The sequence below is a fragment of the Pseudorca crassidens genome, chromosome 9 (genome assembly GCF_039906515.1).
Source record: "Pseudorca crassidens isolate mPseCra1 chromosome 9, mPseCra1.hap1, whole genome shotgun sequence".
Taxonomy (NCBI): Eukaryota; Metazoa; Chordata; class Mammalia; order Artiodactyla; family Delphinidae; genus Pseudorca; species Pseudorca crassidens.
Window position 1 is genome coordinate 8336584 of NC_090304.1, and position 23556 is coordinate 8360139.

General features: G+C 57.5%; 1 protein-coding gene across 2 annotated transcripts in view; it reads left to right on the top strand.

Moving 5' to 3' along the window:
* Positions 1-722: 722 nt before the first annotated feature.
* MACROD1 (mono-ADP ribosylhydrolase 1) overlaps positions 723-23556 on the top strand; it is a 152287-nt gene continuing 129453 nt past the window's right edge. Inside the window, exons 1-3 of one of the 2 annotated variants that reach the window (XM_067748611.1) lie at positions 723-1290; positions 11342-11443; positions 12087-12203. In XM_067748611.1, the coding sequence (XP_067604712.1) occupies positions 993-1290; positions 11342-11443; positions 12087-12203 (517 nt within the window). In that variant the 5' untranslated portion in view covers positions 723-992. The remainder of the gene's footprint in view (positions 1291-11341; positions 11444-12086; positions 12204-23556) is intronic. The other variant, XM_067748610.1, reaches the window with a different exon arrangement.

The following is a 23556-nucleotide window of genomic DNA, read 5'->3' on the forward strand; positions in this document are numbered from 1 at the left end:
CAGTGTACCCGAGTAAGAACGAGCAAAGCTGGTGCTAAAACCTTCTCTGGAACCCTGGCTTCTTGTCCCAGGTTAAAAAAATATCCACTATGGCGAGTTCCCTGGCCGTCCAGTGGTTAGGACTCTGCGCTTCACTACCGTGGGCCTGGGGTTCAATCCCTGGTCGGGGAACTAAGATCCCGCAAGCCACGGGAGGCGGCCAAAAACAAACAAACAAATATCCAGTATCATATTTATCAAATAATAAAATGGTATAGAAAGACATTAAAATTTTAAAAATCCATCCTTATAGTCCTTGTAAAAAATTAGGAAAAATATAAAGAAAAAAATCACCCCAATTCTTCCACCGAGAAGGCCACTTGGAACTAATTTTCTGCCTTCAAATTACACGATTTCCACCTTTGCCTCCCTAGCTGCTCTAGGTTCGGTTCCTGCCACCGCCGGCTAAGAAGCAGCAGTGCAGCGGCCTGGGGAAAGTCGCCCAACCGGACGTACCCGTTCGCGCCACTCGTCACCTCCCCACCGCCGGCGGGGACGCGCGGCTCCCGGGGACTGGGGGCGGGGTGGGTCCCGGGTGACCCATAGGGAGCCGCGCTCGACTCAGTACGCCCGGCCAGAGGGGCGGAGGCGGGGCCGGGGGCGGGAGGCACCTCCCACCAGGAAGTTGGCGGCGGCCGAGCCAGCCCTAAGAGAAGGCGCACGGCGGCCGCGCGACCCTGCGAGAACTGGACTCAGGCGCAGCGCGACCCCGCTGGCCGGGCGGGGCGCGCACGTGTGTATACGAGTGCGGGGGCCCGTCAGCGGCCGGGACTACAAGTTCCAGGGTGCCCAGCGGCGCGCCTGGGTTTTCTGGCCGCGCGGCCCGCTGGCTCCTGAGCAGGTCGCCGCGGGTTGGCACGCGTCACCTGGTTCCCGAGTAAATAAGGGAGAGACTCCCCGAGCACCGTAAATAGAGTCCAAGTGGGCGGGGAGCTGTCCCGCGCCGCCCGCTCATGTCTCTGCAGAGCCGAGTGTCCGGCCGCCTGGCACAGCTGCGCGCGGCGGGGCAGCTGCTCGGCGCCCGGCGCCCCTGGCCCGGCCCCTCGGCGGGTGCCACGCGGACCCGCAGCACTGCGTGCGGTCCCCCGGCGTCCCTGGGCGCGTACGACCCGCGCGCGCGGACCCCAGCGGGAGTTGGGGCTTGGGGGGCGGCGGCGGTGGGGCGGAGAGCCGGGGTGCGCACCTGGGCCCCCCTGGCCATGGCGGCGAAGGTGGACCTGAGCACCTCCACCGACTGGAAGGAGGCAAAATGTAAGTGTAAGCAGGAGGGAGGCGCGAGGGGCGAGGGCGGCCCTACGTGGGCCTTCTCCGGCTGGACAGCACCCCACCAGCAGCCTCGTCCACCCCAGAAAACTGGGCAAGTTAAGGTTCCATGTGCCCCGGTATGGACCCCCATTAACAGCCACGCCCCCCATGTGCCCAGCCGCATAAACTACTTCACCGCCCCGACCAGGTCCAGGTCCCCAGTGGGGGGCAGTGTGAGGAGGGTGGCCTCACGCCATTGAAATGTGTTGCTGGGCACCCCCAGGGAGCATCCAAGACCTAGTACCTTAATCTGTTGTGCACGAGGGAAGCTGAGGCCCAGTGCCAGAGCCAATAGGCCAGAGTCACTCGGAGTTCGCTTCAGGATCTGACATAGGCTCTGAACTCCCCAGCTTTTGCGTAGTGTGGTTTCTCAAGGGGTGGCATTTTAGGCAGAGTGGCAGGGAATGGGCTGAGGGGACAGCTCTGGGGCTGGCATCCCACCTGGTGGGATCAGATAGCCACAAGGAGTGGCCTCCCTGAGCAGGCCGGTTCCACCTCCCCCCTCGCCTACCCGGGGGGCCTGCCGCTCTAGGCACGTGGTTTGGTGCCCTTTTGCCCTTAACGTTGGCGTCTGGACACTTGTGAGCACTCTCTGCCTTATTCCTGGGGGACACAGGACAGAGGAGCTGCGGGGCAGGGCAGGGATGGGGCGTTGTGCCTATGAGAACAGTGACCCCCCGCCGCCCCCCCCCCCCCAATACCCAGGAATCGATCCATTTCCTCCCGCTCTGGGGCAGGGCATGAGTCCTGGTGGGCATGAATCCCAGGGCTGGACTCTGGGCCCGAATAGAGCAGGGAAGGCAGGCAACCTGACCTGCAGAGCCCCAAATAGCCCTGGCTGCCTGTCCAGCTGCCCCTGCCCTTCAGGGCCTGCTCCCTGGGCTCCTGTGACCATTCGGGCTGGATCCCCTTTCAAAAGAACAGGGGCAGCAGCTCATTGGCTGGGCCCTTGTGGTGAAGTGGGTTCAGCCAATGGGGTTGGGAAGGCAGGCCTAGGGCGGGCTGTGGTTGGGGGCAAGGGGAAGGCATCCTCTTGGGATTGGAGGTAGAGTTCAAGATGACTTACCACTGTCATGAATTGCATTGCCTTCACTGGGATCTTAAAGCACCAGCAGGAAGCACTTGACTTTGCTCCCGGAACACAAGGAGTGCTTGTCAGCCCTTCAGCCCTGGCCCCAGAACACCGTTCAGGGTGGGGAGTGGGGGCTGGCCCCCTGGTACGGGGACTGTCCCCGCAGGGAGCCCTGCTTTCCCTTCTCTGTCAGAGAACAGTAACCCAGGGTGGTGGGAAAGAGAGCTGGGGAGGCCAGGGCCCCAGGCACCTGTTCCTGGATCCGCCACTTTTTCTAGGACCCAGCTCTCCGCCCCTCCCATTCCTGGGTGCCACTGAAAACTTCCAGACCTCATGAAGCTGATGGGTCAGGGATTCCCAGGCTGCTCTCTGCTAGGAGCTGGGATTTCCATTCATTCAGTCCATGTTTATCGAGTGCCTTCTATGTAGCCAGCACTGTTGTGCTGGGGAGACAGGCAAGGACCCTGGCCTCACGGAGCTTAGGGGGAAGAAACGGTAGAGGATGTGATCAAGGCAATGAGACAATGCCAGGTAGAGGTCAGTGCTGCAAAGAAGCCGTGGCAGATGGGGCCGCGTGAGTGCCAGTGTCCAGTCAGGGGGCAGTGTGAGGAGGGTGGGCTTGCCCCAGGAACCCCAGCAGTAGGTGTGAAGCCGCCCGCCCCCCAGCAGCCGTTAGGTGGCAGTTTGTGGGGGTGAGACACACGGAGGTCTCTCTGTGTCTTAGTTACCTATTGCTGCATAATAACAGGTTACCCAGACACTTGGGGGCTTAAAACAGCAAACATTTATATTATCTCACAGTCTCTGAGGCTCAGGAAGCTGGGAGTAGCTTAGCTGGGTGGTCAGGCTCAGGGTTTCTCAGGAGGTTGGCGGGGACTTGGTTAGGGGTGGAGTGAGCCCTTCCCAGATGGCTCACTCCTGTGAAATGGCTGTTGCCCAAATGCCTCATCTGGCCCACATTCAAGGGGAGGGAAATTAGTTTCCACCTTTGGGAGGGAAGAGGATCAAAGAATTTGGGGCATATTTTTAAAACCGCCACACTGAGGGACTGCCTCAACTGGATTCTGCCTCTGATTGGGGTCCAAGCTTTGATCCTTTATTTATTTGGCCACGCTGCTCAGCTTGCAGGATCTCAGTTCCCCGACCAGGGATTGAACACGGGCCCCCAGCAGTGAAAGCGCCGAATCCTAACCACTGGACGGCCAGGGAATTCCTACAATCAGTGTTCATTTACCTAAGTATACTGCTGTGTAACCACTACTTTGATCAATAGGTAGAACACTGCCATCGCCCCACAAGGTTCCTTTGAGCCCCTTTCCAATCAGTACCCCTTACTGCTAATCATTTTTCTATCTGTTCATTTTGTTTCTTCTTGAACTTCATATCACCAGAGGCATATACTGTGTCCGGTTCTTTTTACTAATATCTGTGTGACTCGTCCACATTATTGGGTGTACCGACAGTTGGCTCTTTTTTATTGCTGTGTAATGTTCCATGGTGTGGATGTACTGCAGTTTGCGCACGCAGTCTCCTGTTGATGGGCACTTGGTCTCCAGTTTGGGACTGTTGGGAGTAAAGCTGTTGTGAATATCCTTGTACATGTCTTTGATGGACATGTGCTCATCTTTCTGTTGGGGGTATACTTACACAGGCCTCTAAATGCTTGTCTATGCCTGAGATGATCCTCTCTCAAAGACTGGCACATAGTAACCAAACTCACAAGAGACTGATGTATAGTTCAGAGGGTTGAGGTGCAGTTCACGTTGAGGAAATGTAATAGCTGTGGGTCTGGAAACTCATGTGCACATGGGCAGGGCCTCCTCTCCCTGTGGAAAAGCCATGTGGAAGCCAATTCACAGTCTTAAGTTTGCTCAGGAGCAGGTGTTCTCAACTAGGGAGCTGGTTGAATGATTTTGGAAGCTGATCCCACTGCCCTGGGCAGGCTGGGCAAGCTTTCCTGCCAGGGGTGCGCCTACCCACTGAGGATGCCCTTCCCCGGGCGGTTGCTCAGTGTTCCAGTACAAATGCAGTGCTGAGTGCCTGCTCTGGGCCCCAGGTGCAGATGCCTCAGTCCATGGCCCAGCGAGTCCTCTGGACAGATAGTCAAATTCTGCCTGGGTTCTGCACATTCCTTTTTCCTGGGTTCAAGCTGACTGCCCACTTCCGTGGACCTGTTCTTTCTGTGGACCTATTCTTTCTCTAGGTAGGTAAATACCATGAGGCTGATCTTCCTGGCTAGGAGACATTCAGTCTTTTTGAGAGACCTCTGCAGTATTTGATTTCACTGGCCAGGGGTTAATTTCTATAATTTAATTCCCTCAGTTCTGGAGTGTCTCATTACCACCCGCCCCCGCCAGGTTGTGCCTTTTCATCAGAAGATTGTGGAAACAGTCCTACTGTAAGGCAGTTGGGTACGAGGGGACTTAAGTTCAAGCACTGGGGTGTTTGGGGGCTTTGCCTCCACAGGAGGGGCCTGGCCTCCAGGAGAAGGGCACAGATCCTCCTTCTGACCTGTGGTAGGGGCAGAGCTGTGTGCTAAAAAAGAGAACGGGTATTGGTGTCATCAGACATGGCAAGCCCTGGCACCACCGCTTCCATGCTCCCTGAGCCTCAGTTTCCTCATCTGTAAGATGGGACCAACAGCACCCGATTTGTAGGTTGTCCTGGGATCACATCAGAAACCATTGTGTACACAGCGGCCAAAGGGTCCCCAGTGCCCCCTCCCTTGACACCCCCCAGTGCCCCCCGTCCCTTGTCACCCCTCGGGTCTATCTCCTCTCTCTGCCCTGTTCTGGCCATGGGGACACTGAGCTTATATAAACTTGTCTCCCCTGTGGTCTCAAATGCTAGAACTCTGACCCTCAGTTCCTGAGCCCTGTTTCCTCTCCCAGGTGGCTCAGGATAGGGTCATGTGTTCCAGCCTGTTTGCATGGGGCAAGGCAAAGACTGATTTCAACCCCTGTGGGATTTCACGCAGAGCAGATGATTTATCTGATTCGACTGCCGAACCAGAAAATTTCCCAGGCACACCTGGGAATTGGGTGGGCTTCTCCCACCTGTCTTCTGGGAAGCAGCCTTGGCACGTCCCGGTGCGGGCGGAGGCGAGGGGGTCTGGGAGAGCAGAAAAGCTCCAACGTGCCTCCTGCCATCTCCCCTTTGCTCGTGCCATAGGCTTTGATGAGCCCCTGCTCTTGGGGGACGGTGAGAGGTGATTAATGCCCCCACCGCCGTGTTCCCAGAGCCCAGCTGTTATCAGCCCTGCCCACCCGCCCTTCTTCAGAAGAGGGACCTCCCTCCGCGCCAGCCTGCCCTCAGCTTTCTGAGCACCGTCTCGTGAAGTGCTATAAAGACACTTCTTTAAACACATCACTGAAGTCCCGTTCGCCCGGTGCCCTTTACGGTTCTGACGCAGCCTGCTTCCTCCAGCTCGGCTTTCGTGCCCGGGAGCCGCTGAAAGCTTATCTGGGGTCAGACCTCCCCATCAAAATTTACTGCAAACATCCTTTTACAGCACCTGTCTCACTGAGTTGTGAAATACTCTCGCCTCTCCAAAAAGGAAAGAAAATTAAAACGTATGTTGTACATCTTTATCTTTATAAGAAAAATAAATCTCACTTGTGCTTTAAGTCGGCACCTGTCCTTCTGGCAGAGGGAGGTGGCGCGTGTTATAAACGTGTGGGGCATATGCCCACCGTAAGGGTCCTGCTTCTCCTCCTCCCGGAGCGAGTGAGGAGGGCCTGGGGGCGGCCCCGCTGCTGATGAAGCTGAGGCTGTGAAGACAGCGCTCCGGTCCTCAACCGGCTTCTCCTTCCCATAAATCAGAGCAGTGCAGCCTGTGGCTCCTCGGGGTCAGGCTGCAACCTTGTTCTGGAGACGAGTGAGAACACGGCTCCCCGCACACTGGCCTCGAGAGGTGTGCGCTTGGGGACCACAGGCCGGAAGGGCAGGCTGGCAGGTGTCCCCAAGGTTGGCGCCTCGTCAGCCGGTAGCTGAGCTGGAAGCTCTGACGGTCTTCCTTTGCCGTCTCCGGGAAGCAGAGTCGTGTTTTGGTCTTTGCTGGAGAGAGAGGACTGCGTGGGCTGTGGGTCACTCAGAGCAGACCTCGGGTACTGGGGAGGACAGTGCAGGACAGAGCCCTGGGCTGGGTCCCGCCCTGGCTTCCTTTTGCTTGCCTGTGGCCAGGGCGATTGCTCTGCTGATTTTGTAAAGCAGGGTGGTGGCATCTGCCAGATGGTGTTTGCTCGGGGACCTGAGCCATCTCTGGGCATCCCAGACTAGTGCCGTGGGGTGCCTGGGGCCTGCCCCAGCCAGAGGGACTCCGGTCTTGGGAGTCCTATGGGGTTGGTCTGCGCTCTGGCTGTGTCACAGTACGGGCCTGCACTCCGGCCACAGGTCCAGCCAGCTCTGAGTACTGGCACTTGGGCATGCCAAGGCCTCGGAGGGGGCCTTTGGTCACAGTTGTGCAAGACGATAAATATGGGGACCCAAATAACTTAAACAGCTCCTGCACCTGCTTTGCCCCAAGTTGGAAAAATAATGTTTCCCCTCCCACATTTTGTCTTGTTTTTATTTGCTCTCTTTGGGCCTTCTTATTTCACACACAGGAAAGACTGAGTATATCTGATGTGTATATCGCACTCGACAGCTTCCTCTGTGTTTTTGCAGCCAATCTTCTTGTTCACAGCAAGCTTGGGTGCCAAGGAAGGCTGGCCTTGTCCCTATTCTAGAGTCGAGAAAACTGAGGCTGAGAGGGTGAGCACCATGCCCACGAACATGATGGTGGGAGGTCATGAGCCCAAACCTGGGGGGACCGAGGAGCAAGAGTGGAATCAAACCCCCAGCAGCGGCCAGGCCACGGGCCGGCAAACGCCCCAGATGGGCCGGGGGAGGCTGCCAGAGCCTTGCTTTTGCTCTCCCGTCCAGCTGTTCTAGATTTCTCTCCGTTTCCCCACCCGTACGCTCTCTCCGACCTCAGGGCTTTTGCACGCGTTGTTCCCTCCTCCCGGGAGACCCTGTTCTGTTAGCAAACTTGCCCGCAACCTTCAGGTCTCAGCTCCTTGGTTCATTGATTCATCCCACAGATGCCCAGGGACACTCACACACGCTTATGCTGTGCCAGGTGCTGGGAATCCAGCATAAACATGACACATCCCCATATGGCCAAGGTCAAGCAAAGCACAGATGGTAGGGGAGGCAGCTGCTCTGGGAGGGGGAGGGCAGTGAGGAGGGAACTGTAAAGGAAGACCAGGCAGGAGGCACAGCAGGTACAAGGGCCCTGAGGCGGGAAACAGCTTGGCTGTTGGGGGAACTGAAAGGCTGAGGGGCTGTGGGCAGGGTGAAGTGCAGTGGGGAGGGTAGCACGGGAGGAGGTTGGGAAAGAGGCAGGCTCTCCAAGCCCTGGCAAGGACTTGGGGTTTGAACTGAGCTTCACACAGAGAGACAGCTTCTATCTGACTTCTGTCCCTAATATCTCTGGGCTGCTGTGTTAGGAGCAGACCATAGGGTGGACACAGGGAGTCAGCTGGCCGGGCGGGGCGGGGGGGAGGCGCTTCCAGAGGGGTCTAGGGAGCAATCAATGACGGAGGCTTAGCCCTGGTGGGAGTAGCAGAAGGCACGGTGTCTGTGGTGTTGGGGGGATAAATCTAACAGCCTGCAGATGGATGGAAGAGGGAAGAAGAGAAAGGAAAGGCCCTTGGTTTGGGGCCGCAGCAAAGTCTGGGGCTGTTCACTGAGAAGGAGGAAGGATAGAAAGGTCAGAAGCTCAGTTCTGCACACACAGAATTTGGGGGTGAGAGCATGCTGTGGGCCTGGGGGAGCAGATGCGCGGAAGAGGCGAGGGGCTGGAGGTGCAGCCTTGGGCTCATGAGCGTTTTCGAATGTGTGGAACTGATGTGAAAGCCCAGGGAGAGGGTGTAGATTAAGGAAGAGGGGAGGCAGCAAGGAGGCTGAGAAGGGGGGCCAGCGAGCAGCCTGGGATCGGAAGTTGGGGGTCCTGAGAAGAAAGAAGGGGTTGGGGGTGCTGAGCGTACAGGGGAGGCCAGGAAGGGCCACGGAATAAGGACAAGTGGCCAGTGTGGTGCCTCTGACCTTGGCCTTGATGGAGAGGTGGGGTCGGGGGGAGGAGGAAGTGGAGACAGCGAGTGGAGACAGTGGAGTGAGGCAGAGAAACGAGGCCACAGCTACAGCGTGTGGAATGCGTGGTTGAGGGAGGGTTTTGTTTTAAAAGCCCGGGTACACCAGAAGGTGTTTGAGGGCAGGCAGGACAGTCCAGTGGAGGGGGAGCCGCAGGAGTGAGTCCTCGGGGAGGTGAGCTGGGCGGCCCCGGCTGGGAGGAAGGGCCTTCGTGCCCAGTGACCTGAAGGAGGGAGAACGAGATATGGGCAGGTGTTGGGGGGGTGTTCTGACTTGGTGGGAGGGGGAGGCAGCATCCACTGGATGGACGGCCGGGAGGACGAGCGGAGGAGCTTGGGAGAGGGAGAAGGGGGAGGGGGCACCCACTTCCGAAGGAGCGGCTGGAGTGGCCTCCTAGGGAAGATGAAGAACTTAGCGGGAGCCTCTGCTTGGTTGGTGGGGGTTCCTCGAGCGATTTGCAGCTCCTGGGGCAGACCGGAGAAACTGGGGGTACCTCTTCCAGGAAGCTGTCCCAGCCGCCCCTCTGTTTGGTCAGGCCCCAGACCTTGCCTCGCCTCCCAGGTTTGGTGCATGGTGGGTGCTCAGTAAATATGTTAACTGACTGATCTGTATTCAGACTGCCAGGGAGAGGCAGAGCCTGGATGGAGTCGAGCCTGTTTTTTGCTTGGTGGTACCGTCTACCGGCAGCTGAGTGCTTTGTTTTGTGCCCAGCTAAGCCTGTTCTGCTTCTCATTTAACGCGAGGGAGCTTTCTGTGCCCCCATTTTACAGAAGAAGACAAGCAAGGCTTGGAGAAGCACTTCAGTTCCTTCAAATACCAGCACCATCCCCCCACCGCCACCCCTCCCAACACGCAAAGAAAGGAGCGTTTAAAGTAGGAGCTCTTGGCCTGTTTCTCAGATCATGGGGAGGGCAGACCCTTGAGAAGGAGGCTGGGAAATGGGCTGTGAGCATCCAGGGACTCTAGTGACAGAGGGGACTGTCCACGCTGGGTACCACCCACGCTGGATACCCTTGCCTCTTAGAAAGAATGAGAATGGCACTGCTGTGGGGGGATTCTTAATCTCTACCTGGTGGAAGCATTTTTAATCTGATTTGGGTGCCCCTGGGATGAGGTGCCCCTGGCTCCCCTCAGCATCATTCTCCCCCTGTGCTTGCCTCCTGCCCCACACCCTGGACTGCACCCACCCAGAACCTCGAACATGCTGTTCCGGATGGTGGAACACCCTTCCCTACCCTGGCTACCTCTCAGTCCTCTTCCCAGTCTCTGCTAAGCCCCCCTGGACTGGGGTTCCGGCTACCTCCTCTCCCAGTCCCCGAGTGTCCCTTCCGTAGCACTTCTTGGAATTTGGATTGCTCGCTTGATCGGGTAAAGCCTGGTCAGCCTCTGTCTCCCCTGCTGCATTATAAATTCACGAGGGCCAGGACCACGTCTGCATTGCTGGGGGTTGGATCTCCAGCACCATGTGTAGGACCTGCGTGTGATGGGTGGTTAAGGAAGGGGGTGGGAAGTGGCTGCCGGAGAGTGTGGTTCTATCTCGAGCTGGAGTTGGTGTAAGCAAATTCAAGGTGTAACGAGCTTTTGGTAATAATTCCCTACAGTGTTGAGCTGGACTGTGAACGGGGCCCTTTCCAGGCTCCTCGGGCATCTTGAGGAGCAGAGGCTTGGATGGACTGACTTCGGCAGGGCAAAGGCACATATGGGGGACCCACCTGTCTCTTGAATATCTGTCTGTCTCTGCCTTTCCACAGAAGGCTCCAGCAGGCAGACCCTACCTCTCCCCCTACCCCCTCTAATTGCCCTCCTACCTCTGCACATTTTCTGATGCTTTTTGGGTTCCTTGACTGTGGTCTTTCCTCTTTGTTGTCCCCCCCTCCCCTGGTGGTCACTGGGGGCTGCTCCATCTGGGGAGTGTGTGGTGGAGGACAAGGCTGGGCGGAGAGCCAGGCTGCCCTGGTGGTCTCAGGCCGGCAGGGGGAGCCCACGAGCTGCGAGCCTGGACTGCTGCTCTGGAGAGAGGCTTCCCTGCCTGGGGCCACCCAAAGGGAAGACCAGGCCCAGCAGGGGAACCAGCCTGGGTGGACCCAGAATCTGTGAGTGGATGGGGGGCCTGGCTTCCCACTCACTAGCTGTATGACCACGGGTGGCTTCCTGACCTTCCTGAGCCTGTTTCTTGATCTGTAAAATGGGGACAATTCCAGCCACTCCCTTGATTCATGACTCACCCCAGTGGGCATCTCTCCGCGGGGAGCCCTCTGCCAATGCAGGGGGTTTGTCCCAAACGGGCACCAGACCCACTTGGTTCTGTGGCTCTTTGAGGAGCACGGGTGTCCTGGTTCCCTGTGTCCTGCTGCCTACAAATAACGACAATGATGATGTAACTGATTCAGTGCCGCCGACCTACCTGGCCTTAGCATGCATGAGTAAGCTTGAAATTAGTCTGCAAGGGCTGTCTTGAAGATATTAGGGACCCAGAGGTGTGGATGCAACTGGAAAGTGGCAGAGTTGAATTCTGCACTCAGGTCTGTGGTGCCTGAGAGACACCCTCCACCTCCATGGGCCTCAATTTCCCCTCCTAACAAAGAGGGCACAGCAAGATCTTCTAGGGGACCCTCCTTCCGCGCCCCTCCCCGTGTGCTTGCGGGAAGGATGGGTGTGCAGGGCTGCTTTGCATCCTTGGACGAGGCGAGCATCCCCGTGAGGATAGGAGACCTGTGGGAGGTGGGGAGGCCCCCTGGACTGCTCCTCTCCCTGCCCGCCTGACTCTCCTGCCCACCCCACCCGCCCCTGCAGCGTTTCTGAAGGGCCTGAGTGACAAGCAGCGGGAGGAACATTACTTCTGCCGGGACTTCGTCAGGCTGAAGAAGATCCCGACGTGGAAGGAGGCGGCGAAAGGTAGGCCCTGCGCTGGGCAGCCCAGCTGTCCGGGTGGTGTGTGGCCCTTTCAGGCCCATACCTTGGGAGAATCATAAAGACAAGGCCAAGAAGGAGAATGGCGGCAGCATTTATGAGTGCTTGCTGTGTGCGGGCGCTTTGCGGTGTCACCTCATTTAATTATCAACACAGCCTGAGGCAGGTTCGGTTTTTATCGCCATTATACCGTTGGGAAACTGAGCCTTAGACCTGCAATCCCATGGCCGCTGGAGCTGGGATTTGCTGCTTGGTGTAGCGGCCAGCAGTGCAGCGTCCTGGTGAGCGCGTAGGCCCTGCAAATTTCAGGCCTGGTAACTGGGAACCCAGGCCAAGTTACTTAACCCTCCTAGGCCTCAGTTACCTGGTGTGTAAAACGGGGATGGATGGCATTGCTACTCTACCTGTGTGCAACGTTGTGCAGATTCAAGGAGATGAGTGTGTGCTGCACACAGTAGGTGCTTAGTCAGCGTGGGCTGTCATCACCGTGTCGTCGGTCCTCGCGTGGCACGTTGCCTCTGGAGGTGGAGGGCAGTTGATGGTGGCTTGCCTGACTGGTGGCCACTGGTGGGTCACTCTGCTGTGGGCACCTCTCTATGACCCCACCCTCGGCCTCTGCTTGTTCCAGGGGTGACCGTGAAGGTGGAGGAGCCCAAGTACAAGAAGGACAAGCAGCTCAACGAGAAGATCTCCCTGTTCCGAGGTGATATCACCAAGCTGGAGGTGGACGCCATCGTCAACGCCGGTGAGTGAGGGCTTCTGGCCAGCCTGAGCCAGAGACCTGGGTGGCCACCTCGTCACTGTACCAGGCACGCGTGGATGCCACCTGGCTCCAGTGAGGCTCGGGTGGCTGGGCGAGGGTGGCCTGCTGGCGCCACGGGGGCCCAGCGTGTCGGCAGCGTGGACTCCTCTCCCCTTGAAACCCTGACCTGCTGCGTCAGGGGCGCCATGGCTGAGCTGCCTCGAAGCTCTGAGACCCGTTAGTGGCGGGTAAGGGAGAGAGCTCCGCTGGAATTGCGCCGGACTGCCCTGCCAGGAAGGCGGTGGCCAGAGGGGGTGGTCCGACCTTGGGGGCTGCAGATGCCCCTGACCACTGCTTTCCTTCCTCCGCCTCCTGCCCTCCCAGCCCCCCTTCTAATTGGGGTGGGCGAGGAAACATGTTGGGGAGCATGTCAGAAGAAGGGTGGGGGCAGAGGCCCCTGCACCCCTGTCAGCTTCCTGCGACGGCTCTTGCTGACTGGGCAGTTTATTGTGATGAGTTGAGGAGTCTTTTGTGTCTCTCCCCTCTTGGGAGAGGGAGGAAGGTGGCGGCTCTGCTCCCAGGTAGTGGTTGTCTGGCTGAGGTCAGGAGTGGTGTGTCAAGGGGCGGTCAAGTCCAGCAGGTGCTCAGGTGGTTCACAGGACAAGGGCGAGTGGGGGCCGAATCCCCCCACTGTGGTTGCCAGGTGTCACAGGACGGAGCCTCCTTCCTGGAGAAAGGTTCGCAGGCCTGGGCAGACCCCCTTGTCTTGGGTTCCAACTCATAGGGAAACTCCACCGTGCTAGCCGCTCCCCACCTACGCAGCCTCAGGCGCTCCCAGGAGCGTCTCAAATCTCCTCATCGCGCCCTTGGGCTTGCAGCCACTGGCTGACCCCAGTGCTGGCCAGGGCGTGGAGTGGCCAAGTGACTCTGGGTCTTGGTGGTGCCCGTGCTGGTCTTGCTAAGCGACTGGGCTTGAGTGACCAGGGGAGAGGTGGCCACTCATCCGCTCTGGGCCCGCTTGTCTGTGATCTGGGTTGCATTTCCGGCAGTGGCATTGCTCTGCGTGTCTCCCTGCTGACGTTCGCAGAACTGTGTGGTCACAGGGGTGTTCCCTCCCCCCTCATTGCCTATTTCAGCGCACAGGTGACCAGTCACAGGAAGGTAGGAGTTCTGACTCGGAGCAGGGTGTGGTGGGGTCACCTTTGGGTTTCTGCTTCCTCTGATGTGTTTCTCTTGGGCCACTAGGATGGTGGGTAGCAGCGAGGTCCCCATCTGGGGAGACACAGGGCTAAGACAAGTCAAGTCACAGTGGCCCAGGAGAGAAGGGTATTCTTGCTGCCTGGACCCCAGAGGGATGGCCTGGTGTGGAAGGACCAAGCCTTGGGGCCCCGGCTGAGGGGACATTGCTACAGGCCTGCGAGGCTGCCCTGCCTAGTGCCCTGGGCCCTGTCAGTCACTGGCAAGGGTGTGGGAGGCGCCCCGCTGGTACTTTTTTTTTTTAAATAAATTTATTTATTTTATTTATTTATTTTTGTCTGTGTTGGGTCTCCGTTGCTGTGTGCGGGCTTTCTCTAGTTGTGGCGAGCGGGGGCTACTCTTGGTTGCGGTGTGCGGGCTTCTCATTGCAGTGGCTTCTCTTGTTGCGGAGCACGGGCTCTAGGCACGAGGGCTTCAGTAGTTGTGGTGCCCGGGCTTAGTTGCTCCGTGGCATGTGGGATCCTCCCGGACCAGGGCTCGAGCCCGTGTGCCCTGCATTGGCAGGTGGATTCTTAACCACTGCGCCACCAGGGAAGTCCCCCCACTGGTACTTTTCTTCCTGAGCTGCAAAGTGGCCAGAGAGAAAAGTAGGGCATCTTATCCCCTCCTTCCCAGCCAGGTTGATGGTTGGCAGCCAGGAGGGAGGGTGTGGGGACCCAGGCAGGGTGTGGGCAGAATGCAGATGGAGTGGTGTGGGGGCTCTGGAGCCTGCCCGCGGGGCTGCAGGCATGATTAATGGCTCTGCCTAAGTGCCCTTGTGCCTGGCCAGACTCTGAGTGCAGCAGCTCTGTCAGCCTCTCATGCTCTCAGGGAAGCGCTTTGGTCCTGGCTTCATTTGATTCGCCAGGGCTGGGCGTGGCAGTGTTTGCTGTGTCTTTCTGGGGACTCCCCTTCTCCATGTACCTGCCTGGGCTTGCATGATGGGAATGGCGGGAAACCCACCCATTGGATAGTTGGGGATATTAGGGTCTGATGCCCATGAACAGTGATGCTCACGCAGCACCTGGCATGAACAGAGCCCTCAGCACCTACCGCTGTTGTCGGTGCTCGAATTGATGTCAGCAGAGTCACTGGACGTCAACCCTGGCCCAGGTATGCCAAGGGATCCTGGTACTTCCTACAAATGAGCAGCTATGCCTCCCCCTGCCTGCCTCAGTTTACTAAATACCTCCTGGTGTGTCTTCCCGGGATCTCCTTTTTTTCTAGAAAGAGTCTCATAGCAGGGAGGACCCAGAACCTGCCTGGAACCCCAAAAAAAGACTGAGGTGGGCCCTGGATCCAGAGCTCCCACACAGAGCCTGCATCCCCTGCAGACCCTCCCTGCAGGTTTTCCCAGCCCGGTGTTTGGGTGGCCTTGGCACTAATCAGACCTCGGGGGTCTTTGGTGGGTTTGGTACCCTCCAGCATCCTCCCTGGGCACCCCCCAACCATGGCCTGGGGCCGCCGCCCACCAGGGGGCAGCAGAGATCGCGGTTCCTGCGCACAGCAGGGCCGGTAAATCAGCCTGTTTATTAGCGGAATAAAAGTCGCGGCAGCGAGGGGCTTTTCAGGGCTGCATAAATCTGGTCTGTGCCTCGTGAAACCCACATGTGCTTAATTCATATGTAAAGTTTCAAGCAGGAAGAGAATACGTGTCCATTAAATTCTATTTGACTTGATTATAATCATTAGCCCTGAATAATTGCTTCTCAGCGCCGACCGCGGAGCCACCACAATGAGGAAAAGGAGCGAGCAGTTATCTCGGGGTGGGAATTTTTTAATTTTTATTTTTGAAGTCAGGGGCAGTGTTGGTCCCGCCAGGGTCTGTGGCCCATGGGGAGCTGTGTGGGTCGGACAGGGCTGGGGGCTTGAGGTCCACTGTGGAGCTTCTGGATTTTCTCGGGAGGGGGTGGGGGGCGGGGAGTCTCTCTTTGTCCCTGAGGCCAGATGGGGAAGGGGAGGGAAGATGCCATCGCTGCCTGGGCCTTGCTCCAGCTGCAGGGACCATGGAGGGGGAGGCCTGCAGGGGGCTGGGAAGGGCCTGTGCGAGAAAGGGATCAGCGCCCCAGAACCCCTCCATCCTGAAGAACTGTGGCTCGGGGGTGTCTCCAGCTGCGCAGGCGCTCTTCCCATCCCTAGGGAGGACCCTGGGGGTCCTTGGAGAGGGCAGGGGCCGGGTGTCCTCTCTTCCTGCCCCCTTCACTTCTCCCCTCCCCGCAGAGTGACTCCACCCACAGCCTCGCTCAGGACTTTGGAAAATCAGACTCAGTTTCCCAACTGTTCCCCTGGCATTTGAAGTCCAGGGCTGGTTTTTACCCCACTCTGTTGATATTTGATATGTGATTGGGGTGTGTGTGCCATTATGTGCCTGTAATAGTGGATGTGTGTGTGATTTGCTGTGTGTATAATATGATGTATGTTATATGGTATGTGGAGGGGGGCTGGAACAGAGTAGAAGGATGTTTGCCTGGCCGGTGGCAGGGCATGAGGTCACAGGGGACAGGACCAAACCCCCTCAAGCCCCCAGGGGCAGTGCAGGCCTCCCCGGGTCATCCTTGGTCTTGCCCTGGTGGCTGCCAGCCGAGGCCACTTGCTCGGGCAGAGTCTGGAGAGTCTCAGGCTCCTGCCATCTGTGCTGGCCGCGGCTCCTGCCCACGGGGGCACACTGCATCCATCTTAATTAAATTGGGCTGCCACGCTGGTGAGATAAGCCAGGAAGCCCCTGCAGCCCCCATTCTGGAGCAGGAGATTCTTTGGGGCAGCGCCTGCCTCTCCAGCTTGGCCCCACGTCCCCCAGGCTGTGTCTAGAGAGAGCCAGGCCTAGCATCTCCTCCAGAGAAAGCTTGGGTCTCGGGGGGTGCCTCAGCTTCTGGAGTGTTTATGTCTTCTCTTTGCCACGGAATGGTGGGGACTATGGGGAGAGGCAGCATGACCTTGACAGGGTCCCTTCCATGCCCTTGAGTTTGCCAGCTTACCAAGCCTGTGCTTGTGGGCCCCTAGTTCCTGACAGACAGCTGAATCCCAGGCAGGAAATGTCCTGGCACAAAGAAAGACCCCCATTCTTGGCCAGTCCAGGGTCCGGCTGCCGGCTTTGGCCTTCAGGGCATAACGGGACAGAGCAGGGATGAATGTGATGCTTTGTGCAAAGACAGAAGGAATATTAAACTGCAAAGCTGTCCCAGGCCACTGAGTCAAGGCCATGTGCGTGCTGTGGCCTCCGGTCAGGTGTCTCCAAGCCTCTATTTCCCCATCTGAAAAATGGAGCGTCGTTGGCCCCACCCCAGGGCTGGCACATAGTAATAAGCCCCTGTAAATCAGTATTGGAAAGTCAGCACGAGAGAAACTAAGTAGAATATAATGTGACAAAACACTGGAAGCGAGGTCTGAGCAGAGTGCCACGCGTCGCCTCAGGGACCAATTAATTCTGCAAGGAGGGCGCGGGAGGTGAGGAGGGTCAGGGGAGCCTTTGAGGGGACCCGGCATGCGGGCCGGGCCGTGCAGAACAGGTGGGGAGCCATGTTTCACAGCGACAAGCTGGCCTCACTGGGAGTATTTTTAAGTTGCTTATTTATTTAAAATAAGGCATGAAGTGGTGCTCTGTTTCCTTAAGTCTTGGGGCTTTGATTTGTGAAAATCTGCCAGCTGCTTCTATCACCCTCGTCTCCTTGGCAAGCCAGCCAAAGCCCTTGCTTCATCCCTTCTGCTGCCAGGAGGGCCCGGAGGAGCCTGGCCCCCTGGCTGTCCCTGGGCCACCGCTCGGAGTCAGTGATTTAGAGACCACCTTGATGGACTAGCAAGCAGGGGGGCCGAGGGACGCCGACTGCCTTGTGGGAAGTGATCTGACGCTGAACTGTCTCCGTAAATCGCTTTACCCGTCACTTCAGATTTAAAGGTGTTTACTGAGGCCGGGCCTCCACAGCTACCTTCAGCAGCAGCCTCTTCGCAGTGGGCAAGGAGGGTGGGCGGGAACCTGTGAGCCACGGAAGACTCCCTGGGCCCTGGCCCCTGGGGAGCACAGGTGAGACGGGCCACTCCCTCCATGCCGACCACTTGGCATCCTCGCAAAGCAGGCAGGGCTCGGATCCCCATTTTCAGTGATCAAACTGAGGCTCAAGAAGGAGATAACATGCCCCAGCTCGGCAGGTGACTGAGTCAGAATTCAAACTCATGTGTAGCCTTTCATTCATTCGATCAGCAGGCGTACCTGGCAGGCCTGTTGTGCACCAGGCATTGGGGTAGGTCCTGGGCTACAGAAGACTCAATCTCAATTCCCAAATGCAGAGTGAAAAATATGAATGGAAGGGACAGCAAAGTGCATGAGGGATGGGAATCACACCTGCAAGCGTGGGAGGCAATCTGGAGGGCTGCCTGGAGGAGGCAGTACTTGAGCTGAGAAGTAGGGATCTGAGTTAGAAGTTGGACAAGGACATTCTAAGGGGAGAGAGGGAGAGCACTGGCAGGGAGGGTGAGGCAGATGGGACTCAGGGGAAGTTCTGGGGGGCTTGGAATGAGCCGTGGTGGGTCCTGAGCTGAGGGTCTCCCTCTAGGTCTAGGCTGTATCCACACCCCATGCTACCTCTCCTAGCCTCCTGGTGTTATATCAGCCCCATGGTGTCAATGGGAAACTGAGGTTCAGAGACTTGAAGCATCTTACCTAAGGCCACACAGCTAAGCAGTAGTGGCACAGGTAGGGAAGGTTTGCCAGACTAAAGAGCCTCCAGGAAATCCCCACCCCCACTTTTTTCGTGGGTAGCTGGGAATACCTTCTCTTTGTTCCCTTTTCTTTTCTGGTTTAAAATTTGGGGTCCCCAGAGTGGGTCTGCTGTCATCTGTCCTCACTACAGGGAAACAGAGAAGCGGGATGGGGACTGGGTGGTCAGTGCAGAAAAGATGGGTCCAAGCTCATGGGCCCCATGAGGCCTTGTGGTGGGCTCCTGCTCCTGTGGCTGCTTGGTCGTCCTGTGCCCCAGTCCCTGCCCTGAGCACCCCACCAAGCCCTGCTTCTGGGTGGGGGTAGTGTGTTACTGTTTGTTCCCTCTGGGCCAGGGGCTGCCCCTACACTGGACACATCACCTCACTTCTGAGGCAGGCAATAATATTCCCCCAGTTTACAGATGAGGAGACTGAGGAACGTATGGGACCACAGTGCTGGGTAAAAGGCCGAGCCAGGAATCAAACCCTCATCTTTCAAACTTGGGTTTGAGAGGGATACCGTCACGTTTGCTTTTTCAGAAGTTCCCTCTGGGTCCAGTCTAGGGGTGGGGGGCTGAGTGGATTGGGAGGCCAACAGGGAGGCCTGGGGTGCAGGTGGCTCTCTCCCCACATTAGAAAGCCTGGGACACCAAAGACTGTGCCAAGGCCTGATTTCCACCACTGCAGGAGGAGGGAGGCTCATTTCCACAAGGTCGAGAAGCGGTTACATAAATTCATAAATGATGGATCCCTTCTGAATTATTGAGATTCCCTCAAGGGCTCACAGGGCCTGGGCCAGTGAGCCGAGCTCTGGCCGATGGGCAGGACTCGAGGATCCTGGAAGGTCCTTCTGCCCCAAGGTCTTCTCCCAAGTTTCCCTTTGTTAGCCAGATTGTTCCTGTCCTTCCATAGGGAATGTGACAGTGGGCAATGGACCTTGGACCCAATGATCTTTTGTCCTGAGACTCAGTAAATGTTTGTTGAATGAATGAGTGATCAGATGTCCTTGAGAGTTGGTCAGACAGCAGGAAGGACTGGATGAACCAGTGATCCCCTCTGGGCCCCCTCCTTCTGCCCCAGCCCAGACCCCACGCAGCCCTCTTGGTCGGTCATAGAAGCCAGGGCTGGAAGGGACTAGAAGGGACTAAAGCATCATGCAGGAGAGGACAGTGGCAGACTGCCACTTGTGTGGGCAGCTGGTGAGGTTCCTGGCTCAGTGTGAGGCCCAATGACCCAGTGCCTGCCACCAAGGCATTTGCAGTCTTGTAGGGAAGACAGGGGAGCATCTGAAGCCCAGAGAGAGATGGTGACCTGCTCAGGGTCACATAGCAGGGAAGTGGCAAAGCAGGCCTTCCTAACTCCCAGCACTGCCCTTTCTCCTGGGCCTTTTTCTCCCCATCACAACACACAAATGGTCAGGAAACACAGGTAGGGCTCCGCTGCCCGCCACCCCCTGCTGAGGGGCCCTGAGCCCTTTCTGTCCGGCTCATCTCGTCCTTGAGGCTGCCAGCCTTCAGCACCCACACCAGTGTGCCGGCCTGTGTCCCTGACATGATCTCCACCCCAAGCACTGAGCTGAGGAGCCTGGAGCTTGTGGGAATGTGTGTGTTTTGAAATTAATGGGGACCATTAAATTGGCCAAGCATGAAAAGGGCTGGATCTGCAGCCCTTGGAGCGCTCTCCCGGAATGATCCTGCAGTGCCTTGGCAAAGGGCTGCCCAGCCAGCTTCGGGCCTCCCCAGGAGGCTGTGTCTTGCATGGGTACCCTGTGTCCCTAGGAGGTGAAGGGGGTCCGGCACAGCATGTGAAAGCCATGGATTCCCCCCAGGAACTGGGGTCCCCTTCCCTCCCTCTCAACACAAAGCTCTGTGCAGACAGTGCTGTTTGTGGGGGTGTTGAGATGAATCTGCTCTCTCCAGACCCCTAGGGTGGACTTACATACACACACCAGAGCCTGGCTCTGGGGACTCCTGGGTGGGACCTGCCCTGGTCCCAACTTGGGGTGGCCTCTAAGACATAACATGACCTAAAAGAGAGTGAAAGTATCCAGCCCCCGCCTCCTCACCTTCCAATCTCCAGACAGCCCCACCCGCTCTGGAGTCTCCATTACAGGACGTTGAAATTGGGACTTGGAGTCCTGGGTATGAGTCCCGGCTCCACTGTGCACCAGCTGTGTGGCCTCAGGCAAGCCCCTTCACCTTTCTGAGCCTCGGTTTTCTCATCTGTAAAACGGGGATAAAAGTGCATTAGGGGGCTTCCCTGGTGGCGCAGTGGTTAAGAATCCGCCTGCCAATGCACGGGACACGGGTTTGATCCCTGTGTCTGGGAAGATCCCACATGCCGCGGAGCAACTAAGCCTATGCGCCACAACTACTGAGCCTGCACTCTAGAGCCCGTGAGCCACAACTATTGAGCCCACACACCGCAGCTACTGAAGCCCGCACACCTAGAGCCCGTGCTCTGCAACAAGAGAAGCCACCGCAATGAGAAGCCCGCGTACCGCAAAGAAGAGTAGCCCCTTTTCACCACAACTAGAGAGCCCTGCGTGCAGCACCGAAGACCCAGTGCAGCCAAAAAAACACAAAAAAAAATGTGCATTAGGACCCACGTCCTGGGTCATTGTGAGTTTGTTTGTTTTTTAAACGTTTATTTATTTATTTTGGCTGAGCCAGGTCTTAGGTGCAGCACGCAGGATCTTCGTTGCCACCTGCGGGATCTTCGTTGCTACGTGCGGGAGATTTAGCTGCGGCGTGCGGGCTCTAGTTCCCTGGCCAGGGATGGAACCCAGGCCCCCTGCATTGAGAGTATAGAGTCTTAATCACTGGACCACCGGGAAGTCCCTCATCGTGAGTTTGAAAGGAGACAATTCGCTCAGCACAGCGACGTCTGGGATAGAGGAAACCCAAGAAATGCCAGCTCTGGGCCTCCTGCTGTTGCTGCTTCGCTGGGAGGGCAGCTCAGACCCGTGGAGCCAGGACTGCTGTGCACCAGCCCTCAGTAGGGCGGGGTCAGGGGATGTCGAGGGCACCGCCTTCCTGTCCTCCCTGTGGTGAGCCGAGCACTTGCTGGGCCCAGGGAGGTGAGGAGGGCCCTTCCTGACCCCTAGTCTGTTGGATTTGGGGTCTCTTGACCGTGAGCATGCAGGGCAGGAGGGCTAGCCCCCCTCCCCTCCGTGGCAGGGCTGTCAGTGTCTGCTCTGCCTTCTGTGGGGAAAGGTGTGTGTGTCACATGGGAACAGCCCAGGACAGGGGATGTTCCCTCTCCTCAGGGGGCCAGGAGGTGGGGTGTTGACTGAAGCTGTCCTTCAGAGCTTGGCTGCCTCGCCTGAGCCCGAGCTGGCAGACCTGAAGCCACCTGTAGCTCCCAGCCCTCACTTCCTCTCCCCTCCTCGGGGTCTTCTTGCGTTTCAGAAGCTCACCTTTGGGGCTCATTTATTTATTCTGCAAATCGTTTCTACTCATGTTTCCTCAGGCCCTGCTGGCAGCCATGTTTCACGTGGCTGCAGTGACTGCATCACGGGTTCCCTTTCCCTGCAATCTTTTTTTTTTTTTTTTCTGGCCACGCTGAGCAGCTTGTGGGATCTTGGTTCCCCAACCAGGGATCGAACCCACGCCCTCGTCAGTGGATGTGAGGAGTCCTAACCACTGGACTACCAGGGAATCTCCCCCTTGTAATCTTGACTGATCACTTATGGAAGGGGTGTAGCTCTTCTGGGGGGTCCTGGAGCCAGGCCTGGGCTGGAAGCCCCCCACGGGTGTGGCACGGGCTGGCCTCAGAGCCAGCTCACAAAATATTGATAGATTGGGGTAAAATCTGGTTCCACTAGCTGCTTCTCCGGGCCTCAGTTTCCACACGTGCACCTCATGGGAGGATGAAGAGGAAAAAATGAGTTAGTGCCTGTAACGCCTTGCGCACGGAGGGGCTCAGTAAATGACAAGTGTTGTTCTTATTAGGGAAGTATCTCACTGCACCACCCACTAGACCGGAGCCCCTGGAGGGCAGGGGCAGGGTCCACTGGCCCCTGGCCTCCATCCCTGGACAGGGCTGCCACATGGCCGGTGCCCATCCGTGGCGGGGTCTGTCCAAGAATGTCTGCACAGCAGTTCCCCAGGAGGGACACAAAAGGACAGGAACTAACAACTCATCTCTGCTGAGGACTGCTGGGTGAAAGCAGGCTGCCCGGTGGGCACAGTGGCGGGAACTCCTGCTGCCTGCACATCGGGCAGGGGAGGGACCACAGATATTTATGTCCTTGTGGGAGTGTCAGGAGCCAATGAGGACTTGGGAACCAGGAGCTTGGGCTGCAGCCTCTGGGGAGGACAGGTACTGGGTGTGGACCCGGGTTTGACAGTGAGCCCGGATGGCCCTGAGAGGGTGGCAGTGGGGGGTGGACACGGCTGACTGGCATCACCCGCTTTGGTTCATTAAAACCCCATCAGCCAAAGCCCACACCCAGCGGCAACAAGTGGTCCTGTAGAGCGGTACCCACCCTCCTCCTTCCCCTCGCTGCTGTCTCCCCCTCTTCGGACATTGTAATTGCCATAAAAATAGGAGCTTAGCTGCGGTGGCTGCGTAGCATGTGGGAAGAGAGAGGCCGGGCTGTCAGCCATCCCCCTACCAGCAGGGCTCGAGCCTGTTTTATTATTGCCGCCTGGCTGTATTTCACGTAGGTTTAAACATCATCAAACGCCACATCCCTTTTGAAAAGCAAGAGCTACCTTGCTGAGGGTGTTGAGGAGAAACAGGAACGTTAAAATCTACGAAGCAAATGGCCCAGAATTGACATTTGTGACGGGAGCCTTACAGCTTTGTCAAAGGAGCTAAGGCCTGCTTGGCAGCTGGCGGGAACTTTCTGGTGAGGCTCATGGGTCATGCAAAGGTGGGGCAGGTTGTGGCTGAAGCTTTGTGGTTTGGCAGGGAGGGGACCAGAGTGTTGTTGATGGAATTCTGTGGGTCACCTGACCACCTCTTGGCCTCCCCGGCCTTGACCTTGACTCAGCCTCATCTGCCTCCTAACAAGGCAGATGGGAGCCCCCTCTGGTGCGTAGAACAGGGTGCTGGACTCTGGGACTCAGGGGCTGGGAGTGGGGGCATGTTAGGGGCCAGGGCTGCTGTGGCCACTTAGGAGCTCTTGTGACCTTGACCAGGATACACCTCCCCTCTGAGCCTCGGTTTTCTCGTCTGTAAACCTGGGAGAGTGCTGCCCCCTCCGGAGGTGGCTTGGAGGACGGAGATGCATGCAAATGTCTGGCAAGTCACTGGAACTCGACAAACGGCGACTGTTACCACTGAGCAAGTGGGCGTTTGAGCTGGAATTGATTTTTTAAAAACGTTTAACCTACCTGTTTCCATTGAAAAACAGATATAAGAAAACCGGGGAAGGATTAAAACAGGAATAAAAAGAAACAAGTCACAAGGAGGACGCTGA